This window comes from Cololabis saira, chromosome 10, assembly GCF_033807715.1.
Source record: "Cololabis saira isolate AMF1-May2022 chromosome 10, fColSai1.1, whole genome shotgun sequence".
In the NCBI taxonomy this organism is placed as follows: Eukaryota; Metazoa; Chordata; class Actinopteri; order Beloniformes; family Belonidae; genus Cololabis; species Cololabis saira.
Window position 1 is genome coordinate 32,666,150 of NC_084596.1, and position 20,826 is coordinate 32,686,975.

The window sequence follows — 20,826 nt, forward strand, 5'->3', positions numbered from 1 at the left end:
TGACAGGAAAGTGGAGGATAAACAGTAACACTCTCCCAACTCTTGGGACACCACAATATATATCATCTCTCATGCATGTTCTCTGGTTATTCGTTCACTGTGACTCAAGCTGCACAATATTCTTACTGTAAAATAAAAGAAAGGATGAAGTAAAAGCCAGAATATTCACCCAGTAGAGCAGAATGACACTGATGTACTGGATGATGCTGTAGAGAGCCATGAACTTGAAGACACAGAAGGACGTTATGAGGGCGGCCCGTCCCTCCCTTTGGAACGAGAGGACAAAGAAAGACATTTCACACGACTGTAAACCTCCAGATTTCTTGGACAGTTGGAAATACGTTTTTTTTTTTTATATACATCTATAAAAGCAGAATTCAGTGAGCAGCGATAGTTGTAAGATACATTTGATGCATTAAAAACGGCGTTGGAGCTCCTTGCTTGAGACCGGATCCTGGTTCTACCTGATGAGGTTGGGGACGCAGGAAATGTTGGAGGTGGAGGAGGTGAAGGGCGACGCCACCGACGCCTCCAGCTCAGACAGAGAGATCCCACTGTGAGCCCTTTTCAGAGCCTGGAGGAGAGACGGACAGAAAAACCCAAAACTGAATGAAAACAAAACTCACAAGGAAGTCAAACTGTCCTCAGTATTCACGTTTATTTAATTTTATCTCATTTTCTCTTTCTTCATTTCTTTCTTGGGACTCGACCCTGTCGTCTGTAACTCTGTGAGCCGCTGATGTGTGACACGGGGCCATAAAACATAAAACAAGACCTTACTCTGTAAGGATTTTTATTCTTATTTATATTCCTATTATTTCATTAATGATTTATTATTATATTATTTCATAACTCTTTATGATGCTTTAATGTTGATTACATTTTTCATTTTTAAAACCACATCTACTCACATTAATGAGTTTCTTATATGTTTGTAAATTAAAGATTTCAAAACAGTCAAAGTTCATTTTCACATTTTTAGGGTGAGTTTTCATAAAGGTAAAAGATGGCAGGACTTTAAGAAGGCATAACAGTTTCAACCATGATCGTGTTTCATTTCTAAAAAGAAAAAAAAGCGATCTAAGGCAAATGTTTGGGCACCCTGGTTTGTACTCAACGGCACTCTTTTTTTGTGACCAGGAGTCTTTCAGTTCTCCTTTAGAGGACTTTTCTTCCCATCATTCCTACAAAAGGCTTATACTTCTGTACGACTCTCAGTATGTCTTGTGTGCGCTTTTAAAGAGTCTCCACACAATTTCATGATGTTTGGGGACATTGAGGATTATAGGAAACCTTCAGTCGGAGCATTTCCACAAATCCCGAGCTACGCTGTTTGTAATATTTTACTTTTGCCTCAAAATCTAAAAGGACCACTTTCCAAAAAGCAACATGCTTGTTCACAATATTCATATGTAACCCCTCCGTCCTAGATTTCTGCTTGAACGATACAAAACAGGTTTTTCTGAGCACACACAGTTTGTTTAATCTTTCTGTTGTTTTTTTCCAGTTAAAAAAATTATCTTTTACTTTAGAGCTACCTTTTTTTTAAGTTTAGATTATAAACTAACTACATGAATCAACCATCTCCTGGCAGCTTTGTATTTCTCTGTGAGCAGAAATTAATCAGCATGTCCGTTTGAAGGATCTTAAAGCAGTTGTTATTGGGAAACTGTTAACACGATTTTCACCCTGCATCAGATGAATTTTCCCAATAATGACTAAAAACAAGCCACAAATCATCCAGGCTAATAAAGATCTAATACCTTGGTTAAACAGCTTACAGCTTAAGGTGGTGGGTACCCAAACTGCAGGCTCTTTAGCTGAATTCACTTTGAAGTCACACAATGTAACAACGATAAATTCATCTTAAAATTTGAAGAAAAAAAAAGGGGGAATATATTTAACTTTTCGGCTTTATTTTAATTCTTGACACACTTAACTATTCACAGAAAAAACTATTTTTCTGTTCTTTCTTTTCTTTTCTTTTCTTTTTAAACCGAAGGTTGCTAAAAGTAATTTATGCCACAAAAGTTTGTGTTTTCTTTTTCTTTAACTTTGTGATTAAAGATCACAATTTTTTTTTTTACTAATTTTACAAATAAGGGAGGAATGGTTTTGGGCCCAAATAATCCCGTCTCAGTTTGCGAAACTGGAACTGAAGTCACTACTTACTCCGCAGTCATTAGCACCATCGCCACACATCCCAACAATGTAACTGGAAGGTAAAAACAGTGGTTGACAATAGTATAAATAAAAAACAATAATAATAATTAATTAATTAAATTAAAATTATGAAACAGTGAACTCTCTAAAGAGATGGAAATGAGGCTCAACAACAGATTAAAAGTGAAGGAACCAAGTAAAAGCCTCACTCGATGCCCTGCAGGATTTCCACCAGCTGAGTCTTCTGGTCCGGAGCCATGCGAGCGAACACGGTCCCCTTTAACACGAGCTGTGGCGCCCCCGTGTGGGAAGCAGAGGAATTACACAATTAGAACACAGATCAAGCACTTATATATATGTGTAGATGCCCATGTGTCAAATATGAGCCTGTACCTTCTGGACCAGGTGAGGAAAGTGTTCAGTGATAACAGCAAAGGTTCTGCCACTCAATGCAAAGTGATATGTTCCCTCCTCCAGGTTTATCTCTGCTGTCTGACAGAGAAATAACAGGTCAGTGCAGAAACACCACACAACTGGCAAACAGTGCCATCTTGTGGCATTTATGTAAAAACTGTGACTACAAAACAAACTTTATTTTGTCTGGCTCTGAGTTACACTGAACTGCTTATGAATGCATGAATAAAGACCTCTGGAGAGGTGAGATTCTGCAGCTTTTCCACGCTGTAATAATTACAAGAAGACCTGAGCTGAACTCAAACTGTTCTAAAAAGCCTTGGACAAAGGACGCCATCCTCACACCTAGACAGCTGCAAACCCAGCTGTGCATATGACAATAAAACACAGTTTTATTCAGTTTCATTACTTATTTCATTCATTTTCAGAGCACCTCTGAAGAGTTAAGATCACTGCCAACTTTCACCAAGGCCTCAGAGCCCAATCTGCATCATAGGCTGTTCATTTAGTTACAACAATTAGGCCAAGTGGTGCATATTTCTAAGTTTCACGAAGCTCTTCGAACCTGCCCCCAACAATCAGCAACCACGGGTTCTTCCTGCTGACGAGCATTTAAATAACTAGTACTCACAAAGCAGACGGACTGAGAGAAAAACTGAAAAGCTGTTTATGGTTCTAAATTTACATTTCGGATCTTTAAGAAATATCAGTTCGGTTCCCAAGACAACATGAAGTCTGGAAGACCAAGGAAAATACTATGGCTTCACTGCAGAAGAGTTTGACTGTGCAGCGGTTGTGTAATGTTTTGCTGTGCAGCGACACCTGCACAAATACTGAGTGACTTCATGGAAGAGTCATCAGAAGTCCTGGGGAGTCCGGAGGACTGACGGTGCCAAGATAAAATCGATGCATCTCCACTGCACGCACAACAGCCCGAGATTCTGCTTGAACTAGAAACATTTTCTTTATAAAAGAAAGGTAAAAATATTCATACCAGGAAACGTCAGACACATGCAGCAGTGCTTACAGACTCTGATAATTGAACCACTGACTGTTATTTAATAACTGAGCAGGATTGGGGCCCTTTTTTATTGTCTCATTGCTTTCAAACAAGTCAGCTGGTATTAATCATGACTGTGCTTTAATGTTTCCGTCTTACCTGACCGTCCTTGACAACCCTGGTGGGGTTGTCGGTGTAATGCCACGTAACGCTAGCCGGATGAAAATCTGTGGGAGGCACCGCATCTGCTGTAATGACGCTCTCGTGTGGACGGACCATCCCGCAGTCTCGGGCCACTGAAATCGCTGTCAGTATGTTGTCACCTAACCGGTGATTCAGGGGCGACAAGAAGAGTGTGAGCCGGCGATTTTAGTCAAACATGAGTGATAATTTCACCACGCGCTGTTTGTTACCTGTGACCATCAAAGTGCGGATATTGGCTTGTCGTAATTCACATAAAACGCCGGCGGTCTCCTGTTTGATTTTGTTTTGCATGATGATCAAACCAAGGAACTCCATGTTGGTCTCTATTAGATCCCTTAGAGACACAAGTCACACATTTATCCAAACTTTTCAGCCATACCTCAAAAACCATGATAAAATGCCAATTTTATGTCATTTTTGCAGAAGCAAATATCACAAAATCAATGAAGATAAAGCTGTGATGCTGACGAGTTCACTCTAGTTCAGTAATTCTGATTCTCTGTCCTGGCTTCCTGCCTTCCAGCGAGCCCGCCATGCCCCGCGTCCCCATTAGCTAATCATTTCCAACGTTTATCAGAACGACGCCGCATAGAAGCAAACACTGATTTACTACTTTTAATCCCATAGTTCAGGGAGCAGTCTGGCTGCACCGCAGGACATCCAGAAAATTACTTGCAGTTCGATCACTGATGCAAAAACGTGTTTGCCAACATCTGAGACATAAACACGGCTGAGCGTTAAAATGGAAAGTACAGAGGACGCCAGCCAACGCTGAGTTAGGCTGGAGGAGGAGTGTCTTTACGGTGGGAGTTGCCATGTGTACCGTAAACGCTGTTATCTCTGGTTGGAGACGTTACCTGCTGAGACTCTGGACTTTGTGCCATGAGAGCTTGGACTCCAACTGCCGATGTGCCAGCGCGATCACCCTGAAGCCCTGCCGGGTGTAGCTCTCCAGCGTCTCTGTGAAGCTCTGTGGGACTGAAGGCAAGAGAGGAGCCGTTAGTTTTTTATATGAGCATTTGTTCACTGTAAAGGAAACATTTCAAAATGATAGATTATTGTATTAGTTTTTTATCTTTTACAGTATTGTCAAGCAAAGGGAGGAGGTATGTATCCCGATGCTAGGTAAGCGCCCCACCCGTGTGTGGTTTGCACAGGCTCGCCACCACCTCCGGTGCCCCTTTCAGGTAGGCGTCCATGTGTTTTTGCCCCAATCTCCGGACCACCACGCTCATCCTCTGCAGCGCTGAGGAGAACGGGAACTGGCGCACGATGCCAATCTCACAAGACTGAGGGGCAAAAATTACAAAAATAAAGTCATATCAATTGAAAGAAAAAACTTCTTTAAGTCTTTAGTTGTTAATGGTCCATCTGCCTTCACCAAGTTCTATCAGCACCACTTAAAAATGTGAATCGCTATAGATCCATTGCTTTATTTTTATACTGTACTTTAGTGATAGTTCTGAAAGTTTCTGGGGAAACTGGAATACTATTAAGATTGTGACATCAAATAGGTCTTATCTTGATTAACAACCATTACAAAAACACAATACTGAGGCCTAACTGGGGAGTCACTGTACCATGTTCTGGGCAGGTGGACCGTTCTGGTTGGACTCGGCCACCATGTGCTTCGGAGGCTGAACCACTGTGGGCATTAATTGATTATGGATGGCAGTTTCTTCCTCTGTGGGTTCTTCTAATACCTAAGAAAACCAGGAAAAAAGGACAGATGAAGATTTTTTTAATCACCTGAGCTACCAAACTTAAATGGGACACAGTACATATTAGAACTTGAAGTGGAAATATTGAGACACTGGTTTCATGGGAAAAAACATTATAATGCACTTTGTACATTCTGGTCCCCCACAAAGAAACTCAGGATATACTAAAGGGAGGTTCAGATGACTTAGAAGAGACCTCCTGATGTAATGGTAGGGCTCTGAGACTAGTTCTTTACTGGTTCTGGTACCAAGTTGGTCAGAAAATGCTATAACTTCACACAACCTAGTTAGTTTGTTTGAGATGATCTGAGAATATGTCACTCAGTGAGCGGCTCAGATTTGCAGGATATTGTGACATCACAGATTTAAATCTGGGTAGAATGATACCTCCTTATGTCTATTTCACCCAGACTCACATAACACTGTAACTCAGAAGTGGTCAGAACAAAGCTGCAATGATTTCAGACGGAGCAAAGTGCTCAGTTAAGTCAAGGGGCTAAAACCACCACATCAGAAACTGCTGCTATGCTTAAATAAAATAAAGTCTTTGTTAACTTCAATCTTAGCTTCATCTTTAAAAAGAGACTTCTGGTGCAGTATTCACAGCAGACTTTTGGGAAGAAAGAGGTGTTCCCATCGGTCCTGGTTGTGGTACTATTGACTAAACATGATAATCAGTCAGAATCTTTGCTTACCCAGCCGGTGGCAGCGAACATCTTGAGGTCTAACGGGTCTCCGGAGAGCTCTCCCTCTATCTTGGTCAGCGAGTGGCACGTTGCCATGCAGGAAACAAAAGCAGTGTTCACCAGACTTTTCTCCGCCGCCTCGGACTCCGGTGGACAAAAGCTACAAAACAGAAGAAAAGGAAGGATGTCAGACTGTTCAGGACTCACCTGTTTAACAGGTGAAATGCATTAGTAGTATTCCTCCCACTGCTGATGCCTTCTAGATGGAAGCTGAAAACATCCTAAAGAGCTGAGAAAAGAACTCCAGTTGACTCGATTCATGTCCCTGAGGACTGCCGTGGCCTGGATGACTGGGAGTCTACACCAGCATAATCCAGGGAATCTAAATCTAAATTAATTTAGCTATTTCACAACACTGATGCTGCCGTAGAGTAGCTGTGCTCTCTGATGTCCCAGACTTACATACAAAGAGAGAACTATGATGTGAAAGACTTTAAAACACCTACAGTATCTATGACTGCTGCTCTCATCATTCTCCAGACTTCTGATAATATTCTGAGGCCACTTTTGAACGCCCTTATACTAGAAGTTACTCTTACCTGCCTCTTTCAGCCCTCTGAATACCCCACAGGTCCAAGCCGTCCTCAGTGAGAGTACCAGTCTGCGGGGTGGACAACACAAATCCACATGAAGCGACCAAACAAGGCTCTTCGCTACTTCAGACGATACGAGCATCGAGATCATCACCTTCACTAAGCACAATCTGGTTTTCCTATCTGTTCAACAGTTGCAGCTTATTAATATGTGCAGGCATCGCAATGCATCTTCGGAAGTAGAGCACCTTTCTTTCAGACTAGGGCTGGGCGATATATCGAGATTTTATATAATTTTATATATCGATATATTTTCAAACTCGATATGGTATGAGACAATATCGTTTATATCGATTTAAAGGAGCCGTCTGTAAGAAATGGCCAAAACTGGTACTGCAGTCACTTTCAAAATATTGTTGAGCGGCGTGTACCCTCCCCCTCCTCCCCCCCAGATGTTGCCAGGTAGGCTGCAGAATGCAGCAGGAACGTAGGCTGCCATGGCTGCGATAATTAGAGCCGAGCTGGCAACCCGGATGCCGAAACAATACTGACTTGGTGATTGGGAGATAGGTGGAGGGTGGAGCTTCAGAAACAATACTGACTTGGTGATTGGGAGATAGGTGGAGGGTGGAGCTTCAGACCAAAACAAAAAATGACAACATAAACATCAGTTGAGGGCTGCAACTCCTCTTTTTAAACTGGAATATCCTGGCTTGAGTGCTGTTGTCAGTGACATAAGTATTTGAAATGAACATGATTTTTAAATGTCTGTTGACATATCGGGGTCATTTTATGATTCGTTTTATTATTGCTCTTACATACAGCTCCTTTAAAAAAAAATATTTTTTTTTAAATGATTTTGATATAGCTTATTTTGTGACAAATTGACTTGAATGTTTTCTTTGAGATTTGCACAAATGTTTTGTTAATTGCACAACTGTCAACCTCAGTGGAAAAGTCTGCCTGTTACTGTCTACATTGTATTAATTGCACAGTGTATTTTAATTTAATTGTTATGCAGGAAAGGGATATTTGTTTTATTTTATTCAAGAAGAATTTTTATTCTATATATGCAGGCAGTTTATTTTTATTTCATTTGTTTTATACATTTTGATATTGTGCAGACCTCTGTTAATAAAGGAACCTGTGTGACATTTGGCACGAGGCTTTGTATTAAAACTGACTGTTTTTTTAAGGGTTTGCCTCAGAAAAAATGAAGCTAAAAGAGATGCTATGCTGTAATGCTTTGGGGGAAACCCCAATTATGGCACAGAAAAAATATCGATATATATATATCGAGTATCGCCATTCAGCTAGAAAATATCGAGATATGACTTTTGGTCCATATCGCCCAGCCCTATTTCAGACACTATGCAAATTGAGCTTTTTCTGATGGTTTGTATGGCATTACCAGCTAAGGTGAATGACGTAAAGAAGACTTGAGCCACCGGCCCGCTGAATCGACAACAAATTTCAATGTCTTGAGATACCAAGATTAATTTACAAACATAAAGTAGTACTTGAACTGGAAGCAGGTCTGGAGGAAATGCCGACTAATAAAAGCACACTTCATGCAACTTATTCTTGAAATGCACCCGGTAAAAGAATATCACAGCCTCTAATGTCAAGATTACCTTATCAAAGCAAACCAGGTTAAGCTGACCACACATGTTGATCCTCTGAGGACTGATGCAGAAGATGCCGACGCGCTTCAGGCGCCGCTGCGCGTACACGATGCCGGCGGTCATGGCTGCCGGTAAGGCTGGAGGAACAGTAATTGTGATGATGTCCAGAGATTCAATTATGATGGTTTTAGCTGGAACCTGCGTAAGTTCAACGGACAAGCATCAGCAGCTCAGATTTAACACACGGATCTCCTCTAAACGAGCGACGATACCTTGCTCATGATGCTGAGGACGATGGTGTAGATGAAGCCGATCCCTGCCACCCCGACCAGGCACAACAGGAACAGGTACGCGTCGCGATACAGCTTGAAGTCCGTGGGTTTCGGGTAGAGGATGGAGCGCACAAGTTGGCCTTTCTCTGTACTGAAGCCTATCACGCAATGTTTAAAAACAAAGAAGTAAATGACATTTGGCTCTTTATATTTTCTGCTTCTCTCTTGTTGAGCTTTAACTCCGTCTCACCTGTTCTGACCACGACCGCCTTCACCAGGTCCCCGGCGTAGAAGCGGGTCTGGATGACGTGAGTACCGCAGAAGAGGGTGTGCCTCTTGTGTTCCTCCAGGTTGTAGGTACGAGCCGCCTCTTCACCTGAACTGGGAAGACTGGTTTTGGTAACGGGGACGCTCTCACCTACAGATTGAATCACAGTGGACAGATATCCGGTGAAAACCAGATCTTTTGAATCGATAATAAAGTATTGGATGACAGAGGAGTACGGTGTGGTGTTCCTAACGAGGTTACGGCCTGCAATCACTTCTAATACTGCTGTAAATAAGTAGCTGAACTGGACAAATTATAATTATTACAAGGAACCGTAACGCTTCTGAAATGTTATAAATAATAAGAACTAAAATATGCAACTAAAAGACACCCGTTTGGTGATGAATGTTGTACCTTTATTCAAAATCACAGCCTCTGAGTCTCGTGTGAGTATTATTTTACATGAAGGTAGTTCTGGCTTTGGAGACTAGTGTTTGGAAAGGTCTATATGGGTGCTTCAATTGGTCAATAAACGACTAAAACGAAGTGCTGGTATGCACTCATGTTGTCTTTGCAGCTGCCTTCATAATCTTAGAGCCAAACGCAGGCAGTTTTTCCAGTCTGCAGCAAACAGACGCTGCACGGTGTGCATCAAAGTGGATGAAAGTGCATACCAAGAGGAATCCTGACTTTTTAAATGTTTCTTTTTCTTCGACTGAACCTGATTGTTTCATGTAACCGTGCTCTGAATCCGTCTTAGTTGCTCCTGACTACAGTTGGTTCAGATTTCCAACACAATTTACTGTGAAAGTCTGTCAGGATGGGATGAAATTGATCTTCTCACTTGAGAAAACATGAGAAAACTCTGCTACAGGGACCGCCGTTGTAAACCCACAAACTTGCCCACCTGTGTCATGAGATTCACTGAAGGGAAACCGCTGCCTACACCAGTAACCCTACATACTAAATCCTGCCAGAAGGGATCCCTGGAAAACATCAGTAAAAACACTTTTCTCATAAGCAGCGCTGCAGATAACAGCCAGCACGCTCACCGGTCAGCATGCTCTCATTCACAACACAGGTTCCTTGGAAGATGATGGCATCGCAGGGCATTATCATCCCATTTGTTGGAATGACAATGACATCACCTGGCACAAGGTCTGTCGACATGGCCTGGTCAATATCTGGGACCAACATAATGGCAAAAAAAAAAAAAAAAAGAGTGGATGAATAGGTTAGCAAAACGTCTACAAGATAATCTTCCATCTAAAAAGACGTAGTGAGCTGAAGGCCAATACACAAGTGCCATCCATCATTGCAGCTTTGCTCTATGGTCACAAATGAATGCATGCCTTTGTTTCCTCTGCACACTGAAACACGGACCACGCTGTGGGTCGCCACCATGTCGTGCAGCATCACGTATTGCTGAAACGAGAGAGACACTGAGTCAGAGAGCTAGGAATATAAATCTGGAAACGCACTTAATGAAATGACTAAACTGGCAGTGCTTTGACTGATTGACTGCTGAGCACAGTCAGCCAATTTCCTCAGGTCCACATTCAGATTTTACTGCTCCCCGCTCTCCCCCTAACTGCTCCCTGGACGCCCACGGCTCCACTGCAGCTCACTGCTCCTAGCGCGACTAGTGATGGCTTTAAAGCAGAGGACTCATTTTGGTGTGTGAGGGAAACCTAGCCCTGGGCAGTTTGGTTAAACCAAATCTCCTGTGATGAGCTTTAGCCTTGGTCTGGGTACAGAGTGTGCAGACTGACACTTTGTTCATAAAAGTCAAGCTCTTATGTTACAATGATCTGTTTATCAGAATCGTAAGGACGAATCATCATTTGTGGCGTTTAAAATCATCATGCACACTTTGTTGTGGGTCATTCCTGCATCAAGACGCCTGATATACTGTATCTTCTGGCCCATTTGCATCCAACTGCTTAATTAAATCTACTCAAATCTGGCTCATCTCTCAAGCCTTATTTTTGGTAACTTAGATGCACTCAGCTTCAGTCCGGAGATCGTTGGAAAACCATATTATACACAGGTATTAACATGTTTTTCCACAACAGTGTGTTTTGTGAGATATATACACTAAAGATTATTATTATTATTATTACACACACCAGATTAACACGATCATGCACAGGTGGAAGACAGGCATCACACCATTACCACATATATTTAAAGAACTTTGATATGTTTCCAGACCATAGTGGGGGGGGATTATTCTAGTGGCTGCAGATTTAGGCTTGGGCCTGGAGGTCCCAGGTTCAAGCCCCAGAATAGCAACTAAGATGAACCACCTTGGGCCCCTGAGCAAGGCCCTTAGCCTTAATTGCTCCCTGGGTAAAATGGTGTGTTTGTTCCCTCAGATGTAGCTTTGGATAAAAGCATCTGCTAAATGACAGTAGTAGTAGTAGATGAAAGTACCAATCTTTAACAACTATTTGAATGAAACTGCTTCACACGCCGGAGCAGACCTCATATCTGTTCACCACCGTAATGACGCACTTGTGTTCTGTTCGGTAGCACAATGACCTACAGAAGCCCACAAAAGTCTGAATGTGAGTAGAAGAACTCATTTTAGGTAAGTGTCTCCGATCATAATCTGATCCTCTGAGGAAAAACATTAAAGCCAGAGAAATAAAATCATCAAATTCCTGTTTTTATATATCTTTTTCTTTTTTTGAGACCAGGTGGACTTCAAACCCGCACAGTAAAAGAACAAAACAAAACAAAACAAAAACATTCAATAGTCAATATCAGCCAGTCTCCTGAGTTCACATAATCCAAGACTCACCTTTTTAATAGTATACAGTGAGGTAGCTATGGAAATGACAGACATGAACACTATGGCTGTGGCATAGTAGTAGTAGTTTTCGATGCTCCACAGAACAACACTGAACAGCTGGAAGATGTAAAAGGGGTTCAGGACCTGAAGGGAACAGGAACAAAAACAGAAAAGAGAGAAAGCAATCGTGATCATCATCGTCATGGTGAAGGAAAAGCTGATTTGGGGTCGAGAGCTTCATCCTGACCTCTTTTATGAGAAGCTTGAATAGAGAAGGCACTTTCACAGCGATCTCATTTTCCCCGAAAAACAACCTCCTGAGGACAAAAAACAAACAAACATGAAAGCGTTTTTTTCCTCACTAGACGACTGATGCGACATGATACTTCTGTACACCTGAGCACTGGAGTAAACTCCAGCCCGACCTGGTCTACCTGTAGTCCTGCAGTGTTTTAGAGAGTCCAGAGCTGTGGTCGGAGTGGACGCACGCACAGCTCACCTTCACATCCTCCAGGCCTCTAGAAAAACAAAACACTTTATATCTACTTAGTCGTGCAGATTCAATCATGAAACAATCATTCATACCAGTGTATCGGTCATTTCTGTCTTTCAGATGCCTCGTCCAGGCTATGTGCACGCTTAGTGATTAATAGCAAGGCTGTTATTTGCTGCACTTGCTACCCGTATCTCTCCTCTAGAGGTCCTCCAGGTTAACAGAGTTCACCGTCTTCGAGCTGGTCTTTAATTCCCTCTTCGGCTTTGGCAGGTTTCAGCTTCGGACGCTCGATGAATCATTTCTCGACAGTCTCTTACGAATTGCTCTTTTGGGAAAGGGCAGTGCTTTCCAAAGCCATTTTCTCTGCAGACTGGCTCGTCTTTTCCTCCAGAACCTCAGTACAATTATATTCTCTAAGGATTCTTCAAGGTCCAGGAATCAAAACCAAAGCCATGCAGACAAATCTGAAGAGGTCTTGCACCGATACTTCAAGGCCGACGCTGCATGAACCTCACAGAAACTCACACTGTTTATGCTGCATTTAATGACAACTGGGAATTTGGAGGTTCTAATACAAAAATAAAGCAAGAAAATAACTTTTGGTTAATTGGGTTAAAATTCCCCCAACAGTAGTTTACTCAGAAGCTCTTTAAAAAAAAAAATTGTCTGGATTTTATCTTATCGTACTTCCCTGAGACTCACTGAATCCAGACAAGCCTGTGTTTACATAACAGCAACCAAAGTATACCGTTGACCAGACATTTATCCAAATGTTACACATTTTTAGAGTTGATCAAAAAAGTGAAAAGATGTAAATATTGGATTTGTATTAGCTGACTGTTGCAAATATACATTATCCAATCCCTAACCACAGTATTTTAAAGGTGTTTCCGACATTAAGTGTTATTGGTGTTTAATAGTATTTAAGTTAAATGAGGTGATTCATTTTCTCTTGGTTCCTAATTTACCTCTTTTGTTCTATTGGCAGATAAATCCATTTATTTGAGAGAGAAAAAAAGAAAAAGAAAAAAAAAATAACCAGACGGGTCGCTGCTTGTAATGAGCCTGAAGAAGAACGAGCACAAATGTGCTGACTGTGCAGCCGATCCCAGCGGAGGACTTACTGATATAATTCAAAGTTGTGTTTCACATCACTCCAGTAGTATCTTGTGCTGTGGTGAATGAAGTAGTGTATCTGCGAGAAGGAAAAGAGATGAAACGGGGAGGTGAAACGCTGAACATGTCAGAACTTGGACCTGAACGTAGCGCAGGTGGGAGTCTGACCCGGAGCCAGAGAACAAGGATGCAGTAAATCCTGACTTTGTCACGCGACTTGAGTACCTGAACATGATGACTCGGGAGAAACATTCCCTGATGCTCTTCGGGTTGAGAACGGAGATTGAGGTCTCCGTCTGCATTTGGCAGAGTTTTAGGATGCAGGTCCAAATCATCGAAGGGTTTCTCCCCCGGAGACGACATCACGTGCACTCTGGCTCGAAACCACTGCCTGAACTCATCCTGCAAAGAATGACGTTTATCTTACACTGAGCTCGTCTTTGCACGAGACTAAACCTCTGGAGGAAGCAGCCTGCAGCCTCATGAGTATTTGTTCCTTGTTAGAAAACAACGTAGCAGATTTCATTTAATTAATTAATTATTATTAATTTAATTATCCCTCTCCGGCTGATTGTTTTCCTACCGTCGTCCTCAGCAGAAGCGTGTGCGCATCCCTCAGTGAGGTGCGCGTGCACGTGCCTTTGACGCCCCACTCAGGCAGCCAGTAGAGCAGCAGCAGCAGGAGCCCCCCCGAGCAGACGGCCCCCACACCCACCAGGACCATCTTCCACAGACAGGGCCGGTACCCACACACCTCCTTCACAGGCACAAACACAGGAACTGGATGAGCTGCTGCATTGGTGGTTTGTTTACACCCCCCCACTAGGCCTGTGTTGAAAAAAATCAATTTCCCAATTCTAAATCGTTTCTCATATTAATTCCTAAAAATCGATTCATACGTCTAAAGATCGATTTTTTTTTTATTTTTGGGGATTTTTTTTTTTTTTCCTTTTATTTATTTATGTTTTGTTTTTTTCATCATTACATTACAACTTTTGGTTATGTTTTTGTTTATCCCCAAAAAAGGAATGTTTTGTTGGACACGAGAATAACTGGTGCCATGTTTTTGCCTTTAAATATGTTTAAAGGTATGAAAACATTAAAGTGTTAGGTTATAATTGCATAAATTGTCTATATTTCATTACTTTATATACTGTCTTGGGGTTACATTTGCAAAAAATGCTAAAAACCAAATGCTCAAAAATTAAAAACCAAACGCAAATAAAAACCGGAATGTGGGAAAAAATAAAACCGATTTCATACGTCCTCTGTTTCCTCCCTGGATCTGTTCGGTAATTCTGACCCACGATGTTTCTGAAAGCAGTTCTATCAGCATTCTGGGAGCTGATTGGTCCTTACAGCGTCATTAGCTGCAATACTTGCTGTTGAATCTCAATATAATACTAGTAGTAATTTTTTGCATAACTACAGTCATATATTCATGCCACAGCTCAGTTTTAATAACACTAACCCAAATCAATATCGGAATCAAATCTTGATAATCGATTCTGAATCTTAAGAATCGGAATCGAATCGATTCTTGACATTTGAATCGATCCCCAGCCCTACCCCCCACCTGTTCTCGTTAACCACCCTGAACTACCGGCAGGGCTGGAAACGATGCAGCTTTAGTGTCGATATTTCTGGATGACATCAACATTACTGTTTATAGGGCTAGGGATCGATTCAAATGTCAAGAATCGATTCGATTCCGATTCTTAATATTCAGACTCGATTATCATGATTCGATTCGATCCGATTCGATATTGATTTGGCTTAGTGTTATTTAAAATGTTTTTTGAGCTGTTGCCTGAATTATATGACTGTAAAATAACTAGTGAAATAATAATTTCACAATAATTATTGTGAAATAACTAAGAAATAAATAATTCAAACAGGCCTTTCAATATCCATTTAAAGTGCAAAAAAGAAAGAAATTGCAACAGTTCATGCAGTAAACAAATCATTTTAGCTTATCTAATTTATTCTGTCACCACGCACACATATTGCCATGAAGCACCTGGCATTTTTCAGAAGTGTCATGACAAACTGTGTGTCCGACTACTGGGATTAAAGTTCATCTGGCGAAAATGATGAAAAAAAAAAAATCAATCTTTAGACATAAGAATCGATTTTTAGGAATTAAAATGAAAATCGATTTAGAATCGGAAAATCGATTTTTTTCAACACAGGCCGAACTGTTTACATCAAAGTATCTGTTTAGTCATTGTTTTATCATCATGATTATACAGATCAGCGCAGATATAATCAATTACATAATGAATTACTTTTCATTCAGACAAACCTGCTGCTCACAGCTCAAAGTCAGTCATGATTAACAACCTCAACCTGCAAGCAGATCATTATGTTTTTAATTAACTAAGGGTAAGTCGCAAGCTGCACTATGTTTTTGTAATATACATTTAATTACAGTAACTGTGTTCATAAATATAAACGACACACTAACCACTCTATTAAGTTCACCTGGAGGAGCTAATAAAGTGGCAGGTGAGCGTAATTCCCAGACAGTGATGCACGGTTCAATAACAGCACAATGAAAGCCACACAGGGAAAGTGCAGGGAGATGAAGGATATTTACCATCTCATCCTCCAGGCCCTGGTTGATGAGCTTCACCTGATGATCTTCTCTGGAACTCATTTTGCATGTGCAGCAACTACAGAAAAATAACTTATATTAAATTATTTAATAAAAGACACACAAGTGGTGAATGCATTAGTGGCAATGTGGGGTTACTTTCGTGCACACAGTCACTTCAACGGGGAAATGGGGAGTTAAAGATTGAATCAGACACCTTCCAGTTGTTATCTGTTATAAACTGAGTATGAATTTTACTTCCTGAAGGTTTTACTTTTAGAAGGAAACCTTCATGTTTTACTTGTCAAAACAGCCGTCATTAAGCCACTTTTACAAAGAACAGTCTAGACAGGTCACTTATGAACAGCTATAGGCTCTGTTCAAACCTCCTCTTTCTTAGTAAAATCGTAGAAAAAGCTGTTTTTCAACAGCTGTGTAACCTCCTGACATTAAATGACTGTTTTGATGTCTCCAGTCAGGTTTCCACATCCCAGCACTGAAACAGCTCTGATAAAGGTCCTTAATGACATCCGCTCCAATACGGATAGTTTCAACATTTCAGTCATGGTCTTACTAGATCTCAGTGCTGCATTCGACACAGTCGACCAGAACATCTTGATAGACCTGTTGAAGTACTGGGTGGGACTTTCTGGCTCAGCACTTGCCTGGTTGGAGTCCTATCTAAAAGATAGGGACTATTTTGTGTCTTTAGGTAAACTACAAATGAGAGCTAAGAAAAATTACATGTGGAGTTCCTCAAGGTTCAGTTCTGGGGCTTCTGTTGTTTAACATCTATATGTTCCCACTCGCTCAAATTATGAAACAGAAATAAATGTGTAACCATAACTACGCAGATGACACACACATCTATATAACCATCTCACCAGGAGACTATAATCCAATTCAAACACTGATCAAATGCATTGATCAAATTAAAGAGTGGATGTGCCAGAATTTTCTTCAGTTAAATGAAGACAAAACAGAAATAAAAGTGTTTGGTGTTGAGGAAGAAAGATTAAAAGTCATCACGCATTACTTCAAGCAGTGAAGCTAAAAACCAAGACACAAGCCAGAAATCTGGGGCTGGTTCTGGACTCAGACCTGAACTTTAACAGCCACATTAAGACGGTAGTGAAGTCTGTTATCACCTAAAGAACATCTGGAGGATTACAGGACTGATGTCTCAGCAGGACTTGGAAGACCTGGTCCAGCTTTTACCTTCAGTAGACTGGACTACTGTAACGCTGGTCTCACGGGTCTAGAACCTCCATCAACCAGCTGCAGTTAGTCCAGAACCTGCTGCCGAGTCCTGAGACCAGGAGACCCAAGTCCTCACTGAGACCAGTAAAGTGGACCATATAAGTCCAGGTCTTAGATCTCTACACCAGCTTCCTGTCTGTCCCAGAACAGATGTTAAATCCAGATGTTGGTTTATACACTTAACATTTGTATCATCAAACTTTCTGGAGACAAAAAGAGACACAACAACAGTTAAATGACTTGTGCAAGGAGAGCAGTCGAGACGTGTAAGATCTCCAACATACTCTGATTTGTCTCTGCTGCTTCCTTGCTTTTATTCACTCTGGGTGTACCTTAGTTTACAGAGCTGACTGCGCCCCTAAAGGGAGGGGGAAAGGGAGTGGTCGCAGTCAGAGGACAGGTATATAGATTGTTCTTGTTTAGCAAAAGTTTCCTCTTCTCTGCAGATTTCTGCTTTATGCTGACAAACAGGAAACTTCTTGTGCAGCACTTTTTAATCACTTAACACAGCATTGTTTTATCAGTGTGTCACAGGCATAAGCAAATTATCATACGTTCCGTTAATAGTGAGCATGATAACTTACCACAATAATTCCAACGTTTCTCTCCTGTTTATCATGCATCCTATACAACACCTCATACTTCGCATCACAACCCAGTCTTCAAAATATTTTCAACTAGGAGTTCATTTCTGTTGTAGTCACACATTTATGCTCAGAGATCATCAATGTTCATCTTCTCCATAAGTGCCGGGATCAGGGAACAGGTCCGGTCTGAATGGTCTCGGACCAAAACACATCTCTGATCTGGTCCATGATGAATCAACCAGAACGCTCAGGTCGTCAGGGTCACGCCTACTTTCTGAACCCAGAGTTACAACCAAACAGGTGAGGCAGCGATCAGCTTTTATGCTCCTCACCTGTGGAACAAACTCCCAGAATGCATCAGGACGGCTGAAACTCAGTTGTTTTAAATCAAAGATGAAAACCTTTTTATTCATTTATTTATTTCAGTAATCCACCATAATGCACTACAACCTTTATTTCTTGCCTCTCGTTTGCTTAATTCTTTTTAACTGATATCTCTCTGTCTTTAAATTCTGCTTTTAAACTCTGAAATTTGTATGCATTTTTTAATCTTTTTATGTGTCTAGTTGTACATGAAATGCGCTCTACAAATAAACTTGCCTTGTAAGTACACAAATGGAGTGTATTATATAGCATTTTTCTAGTTTGGTTAACCACTCAAAGTGATTTAATATTACAAGATACATAGATCATCTACAGATATCGTGGGTAACATGGGTTTGGTGCCTAAAGGACTACACGTGGATTCAAACCACTGACGTTCAGACTGTAAAACTGCTCCACCTCCTGACCCACAGCCATCCCAATTGTGGTTCAGAGGATCCATCCATCCATTTTCTGTACCCGTTTTATCTTTGAAGGGTCACGGCGTTCTGCTGGAGCCTATCCCAGCTAATTACCCTGGACAGGTCGCCAGTCCATCGCAGGGCCACATATACAGACAGACAACCAGTAATTTAGAACCATCAATAACCTACTACGCATGTTTTTGGACTGTGGGAGGAAGCCGGAGTAACCGGAGGAAACCCACGCAAGCACGGGGAGAACATGCAAACTCCACACAGAAAGACTCCCACCGGGGCCGGTAGTTGAACCAGGAACCTTGTTGCTGTGAGGCAACAGTGCTAACCACCAAGCCACCGGTTCAGTGTGGTTTTATTTAGTCCAGCTTGATCTAGTGATAACTCTGCTCAATTTTTATTGACTCCAAGGTTTGCAGACTTTTTTGATACACTGCCATTCATGAAAACCTTTGCACCATGCAATGGTTCACATTGGCTCAGTGTCACACCTGCAGTAATGTTTGACTTACTATCCTACCCCTCCTTTCAATAAACTCCAAATCCTAAATGCCACTCCCCCAAATTTGCTTATCTGTTTTAAAGATAACAGCATTCTGACTTTTTACTGTTTATCATCACAGCCTTCATGGTCCACAGAAAACACTTTTTCAGTATCAAAACTGACATCTGGTCGTAGATGAGATGACAGAAAAGACAATAACTACTCAAATATCTGCTGGGATACATGTCAGAAAGAACATGTTTTTCATGAAATCATCCCTAAAAGGACACAATAACCATATGTGCAATATCTGTCTACCTCACACACATCCTACCTGATTTTTTTTCGCACTACTTTTATTTCCATTGCAATGTATATACTGTCTATATTTCGTAATCATATATTTTTACTTTTTTACTTTTTCACCCCTCCCCTGCATGTGTGTGTACTGCTGCTGAACAAAGTGAGTTTCCCCACTGAGGGAGAAATAAAGGATAATCTAATCTAATCTAATCAAATGTTTCTCTAGTGCACCAGATCCTGACCATGAATGAACTACGTATCGATAATGATTAATATGTATTGGTTCTGTAAATGAAGCTTCAGAGGAAAAGGTGCGTTCACTTGTTACTTTAAAAACTTAGTGTCTTTCCAGCTGCCCCATCATATGTCAACCTGGCGAAACAATACCGAGTCCAGAAAGGACGGCTGTCAAACTTTAAGGGTATTCAGCGTAAACTTGTTTTAAAGAAGAAAACACACGTGTGAAATAAAAAGTTTCATAGCCGTTTTAACGCACAACCAACTGAATGTGAACCCGTCTCCAACTTGTACTTTGTAATTCTGCAACTAAAAGTCCAGCAGAACTTTCACAAGTGGCTGAAATTATCTAAAAAAGAAACTAAATAAAAGTGCGATCCACCTTAAAAGTGCGGGGCTGGTGCTGGCAGCGCTTACCGGAGCGTGTTTCCTCGCGTCTCAGGCAGCGCGGAGCTGCATACTGTACCTGCGGGGCGGCTCGCTCGTTAGGACGGCCTCGGCGCGGCGGTCGCTGCGGCTCCTGCGGCTCCTGCGGCTCCTGCGTGCGTCCCGCACAAATGTGCGCTCAGGACGGACCGGACTGTCCCACACCACACCATTCACAAGGAAGTGGATCAACAGGATGTGAGGTCATCACAGTCCAGCGTTTTTTGGGGCGAATTCGTGCAAGTTGCGAGCATGGTTGCAGCAGCCGGCGACGTGTTGCGCTGCAGCGGCGTGGGCAGGGAGCAGCCAGTCTATGGCCTGAATTATGGTTCCGCGTTCAATCGACGGCGTACCCTACGGCGTATTTACGCGGCGACGCGCAACGTACGGCGCGCGTCGCCGCGTACGTTACGCCGTAGGCTCTGCGTTGGTGTAACGCGGAACTATAAATCAGCCTTTGTGGCAAGATATTTGAACTTTTAATGCAAGCACTGTCACATCTGGGACTGCTTTGTGGATATGCATAGCAACTACATTCTTACAAGTGTGTAATTAAAGATATAAACATTGATATGGTTACTGCAGGAAATTATATTTCAGGGTATCTTGAACTTTTATTTAGTTTTTTTTAGTTTAGTTTAGTTTAAGTTTATTTCAGTCATATATACAACAAAAAGGAAGAGACAGTTTTTTACAATTTGAGTGAAAAAGGCTCAGGCAGAAGCAGAGCTTATTAATGCCCGCCTACTACACAATACAGGGTGTCAAGTGTGAAGAA

The 20,826-nt window shown here is 41.6% G+C and overlaps 1 protein-coding gene across 6 annotated transcripts in view; it reads right to left on the reverse strand.

The window, feature by feature from the left end:
* Positions 1–20,315, reverse strand: part of LOC133452880 (polyamine-transporting ATPase 13A3-like) — a 33,419-nt gene extending 13,104 nt beyond the window's left edge. For 2 of the 6 annotated variants that reach the window (XR_009783281.1, XR_009783282.1), the window contains exons 1-25: positions 20,040–20,315; positions 15,955–16,030; positions 13,939–14,112; positions 13,581–13,757; positions 13,364–13,434; positions 12,178–12,261; positions 11,991–12,060; positions 11,753–11,887; positions 10,299–10,371; positions 9,999–10,130; positions 8,929–9,096; positions 8,679–8,836; positions 8,416–8,604; positions 6,788–6,849; positions 6,198–6,348; positions 5,362–5,484; positions 4,920–5,070; positions 4,639–4,759; positions 3,991–4,115; positions 3,737–3,900; positions 2,557–2,655; positions 2,373–2,452; positions 2,173–2,215; positions 465–574; positions 170–266 (exon numbers count right to left, since the gene is read on the reverse strand). Coding sequence is in view for 4 of the 6 variants with exons in the window: in XM_061732595.1 (XP_061588579.1) it covers positions 170–266; positions 465–574; positions 2,173–2,215; positions 2,373–2,452; positions 2,557–2,655; positions 3,737–3,900; positions 3,991–4,115; positions 4,639–4,759; positions 4,920–5,070; positions 5,362–5,484; positions 6,198–6,348; positions 6,788–6,849; positions 8,416–8,604; positions 8,679–8,836; positions 8,929–9,096; positions 9,999–10,130; positions 10,299–10,371; positions 11,753–11,887; positions 11,991–12,060; positions 12,178–12,261; positions 13,364–13,434; positions 13,581–13,757; positions 13,939–14,112; positions 15,955–16,014 (2,817 nt within the window). In the remaining 2 variants the exon portion in view is untranslated. Of the gene's footprint in view, positions 1–169; positions 267–464; positions 575–2,172; positions 2,216–2,372; positions 2,453–2,556; positions 2,656–3,736; positions 3,901–3,990; positions 4,116–4,638; positions 4,760–4,919; positions 5,071–5,361; positions 5,485–6,197; positions 6,349–6,787; positions 6,850–8,415; positions 8,605–8,678; positions 8,837–8,928; positions 9,097–9,998; positions 10,131–10,298; positions 10,372–11,752; positions 11,888–11,990; positions 12,061–12,177; positions 12,278–13,363; positions 13,435–13,580; positions 13,758–13,938; positions 14,113–15,954; positions 16,031–20,039 lie in introns of those variants that run through there. The other 4 variants (XM_061732596.1, XM_061732594.1, XM_061732595.1 and 1 more) reach the window with 3 other exon arrangements.
* Positions 20,316–20,826: the final 511 nt, after the last annotated feature.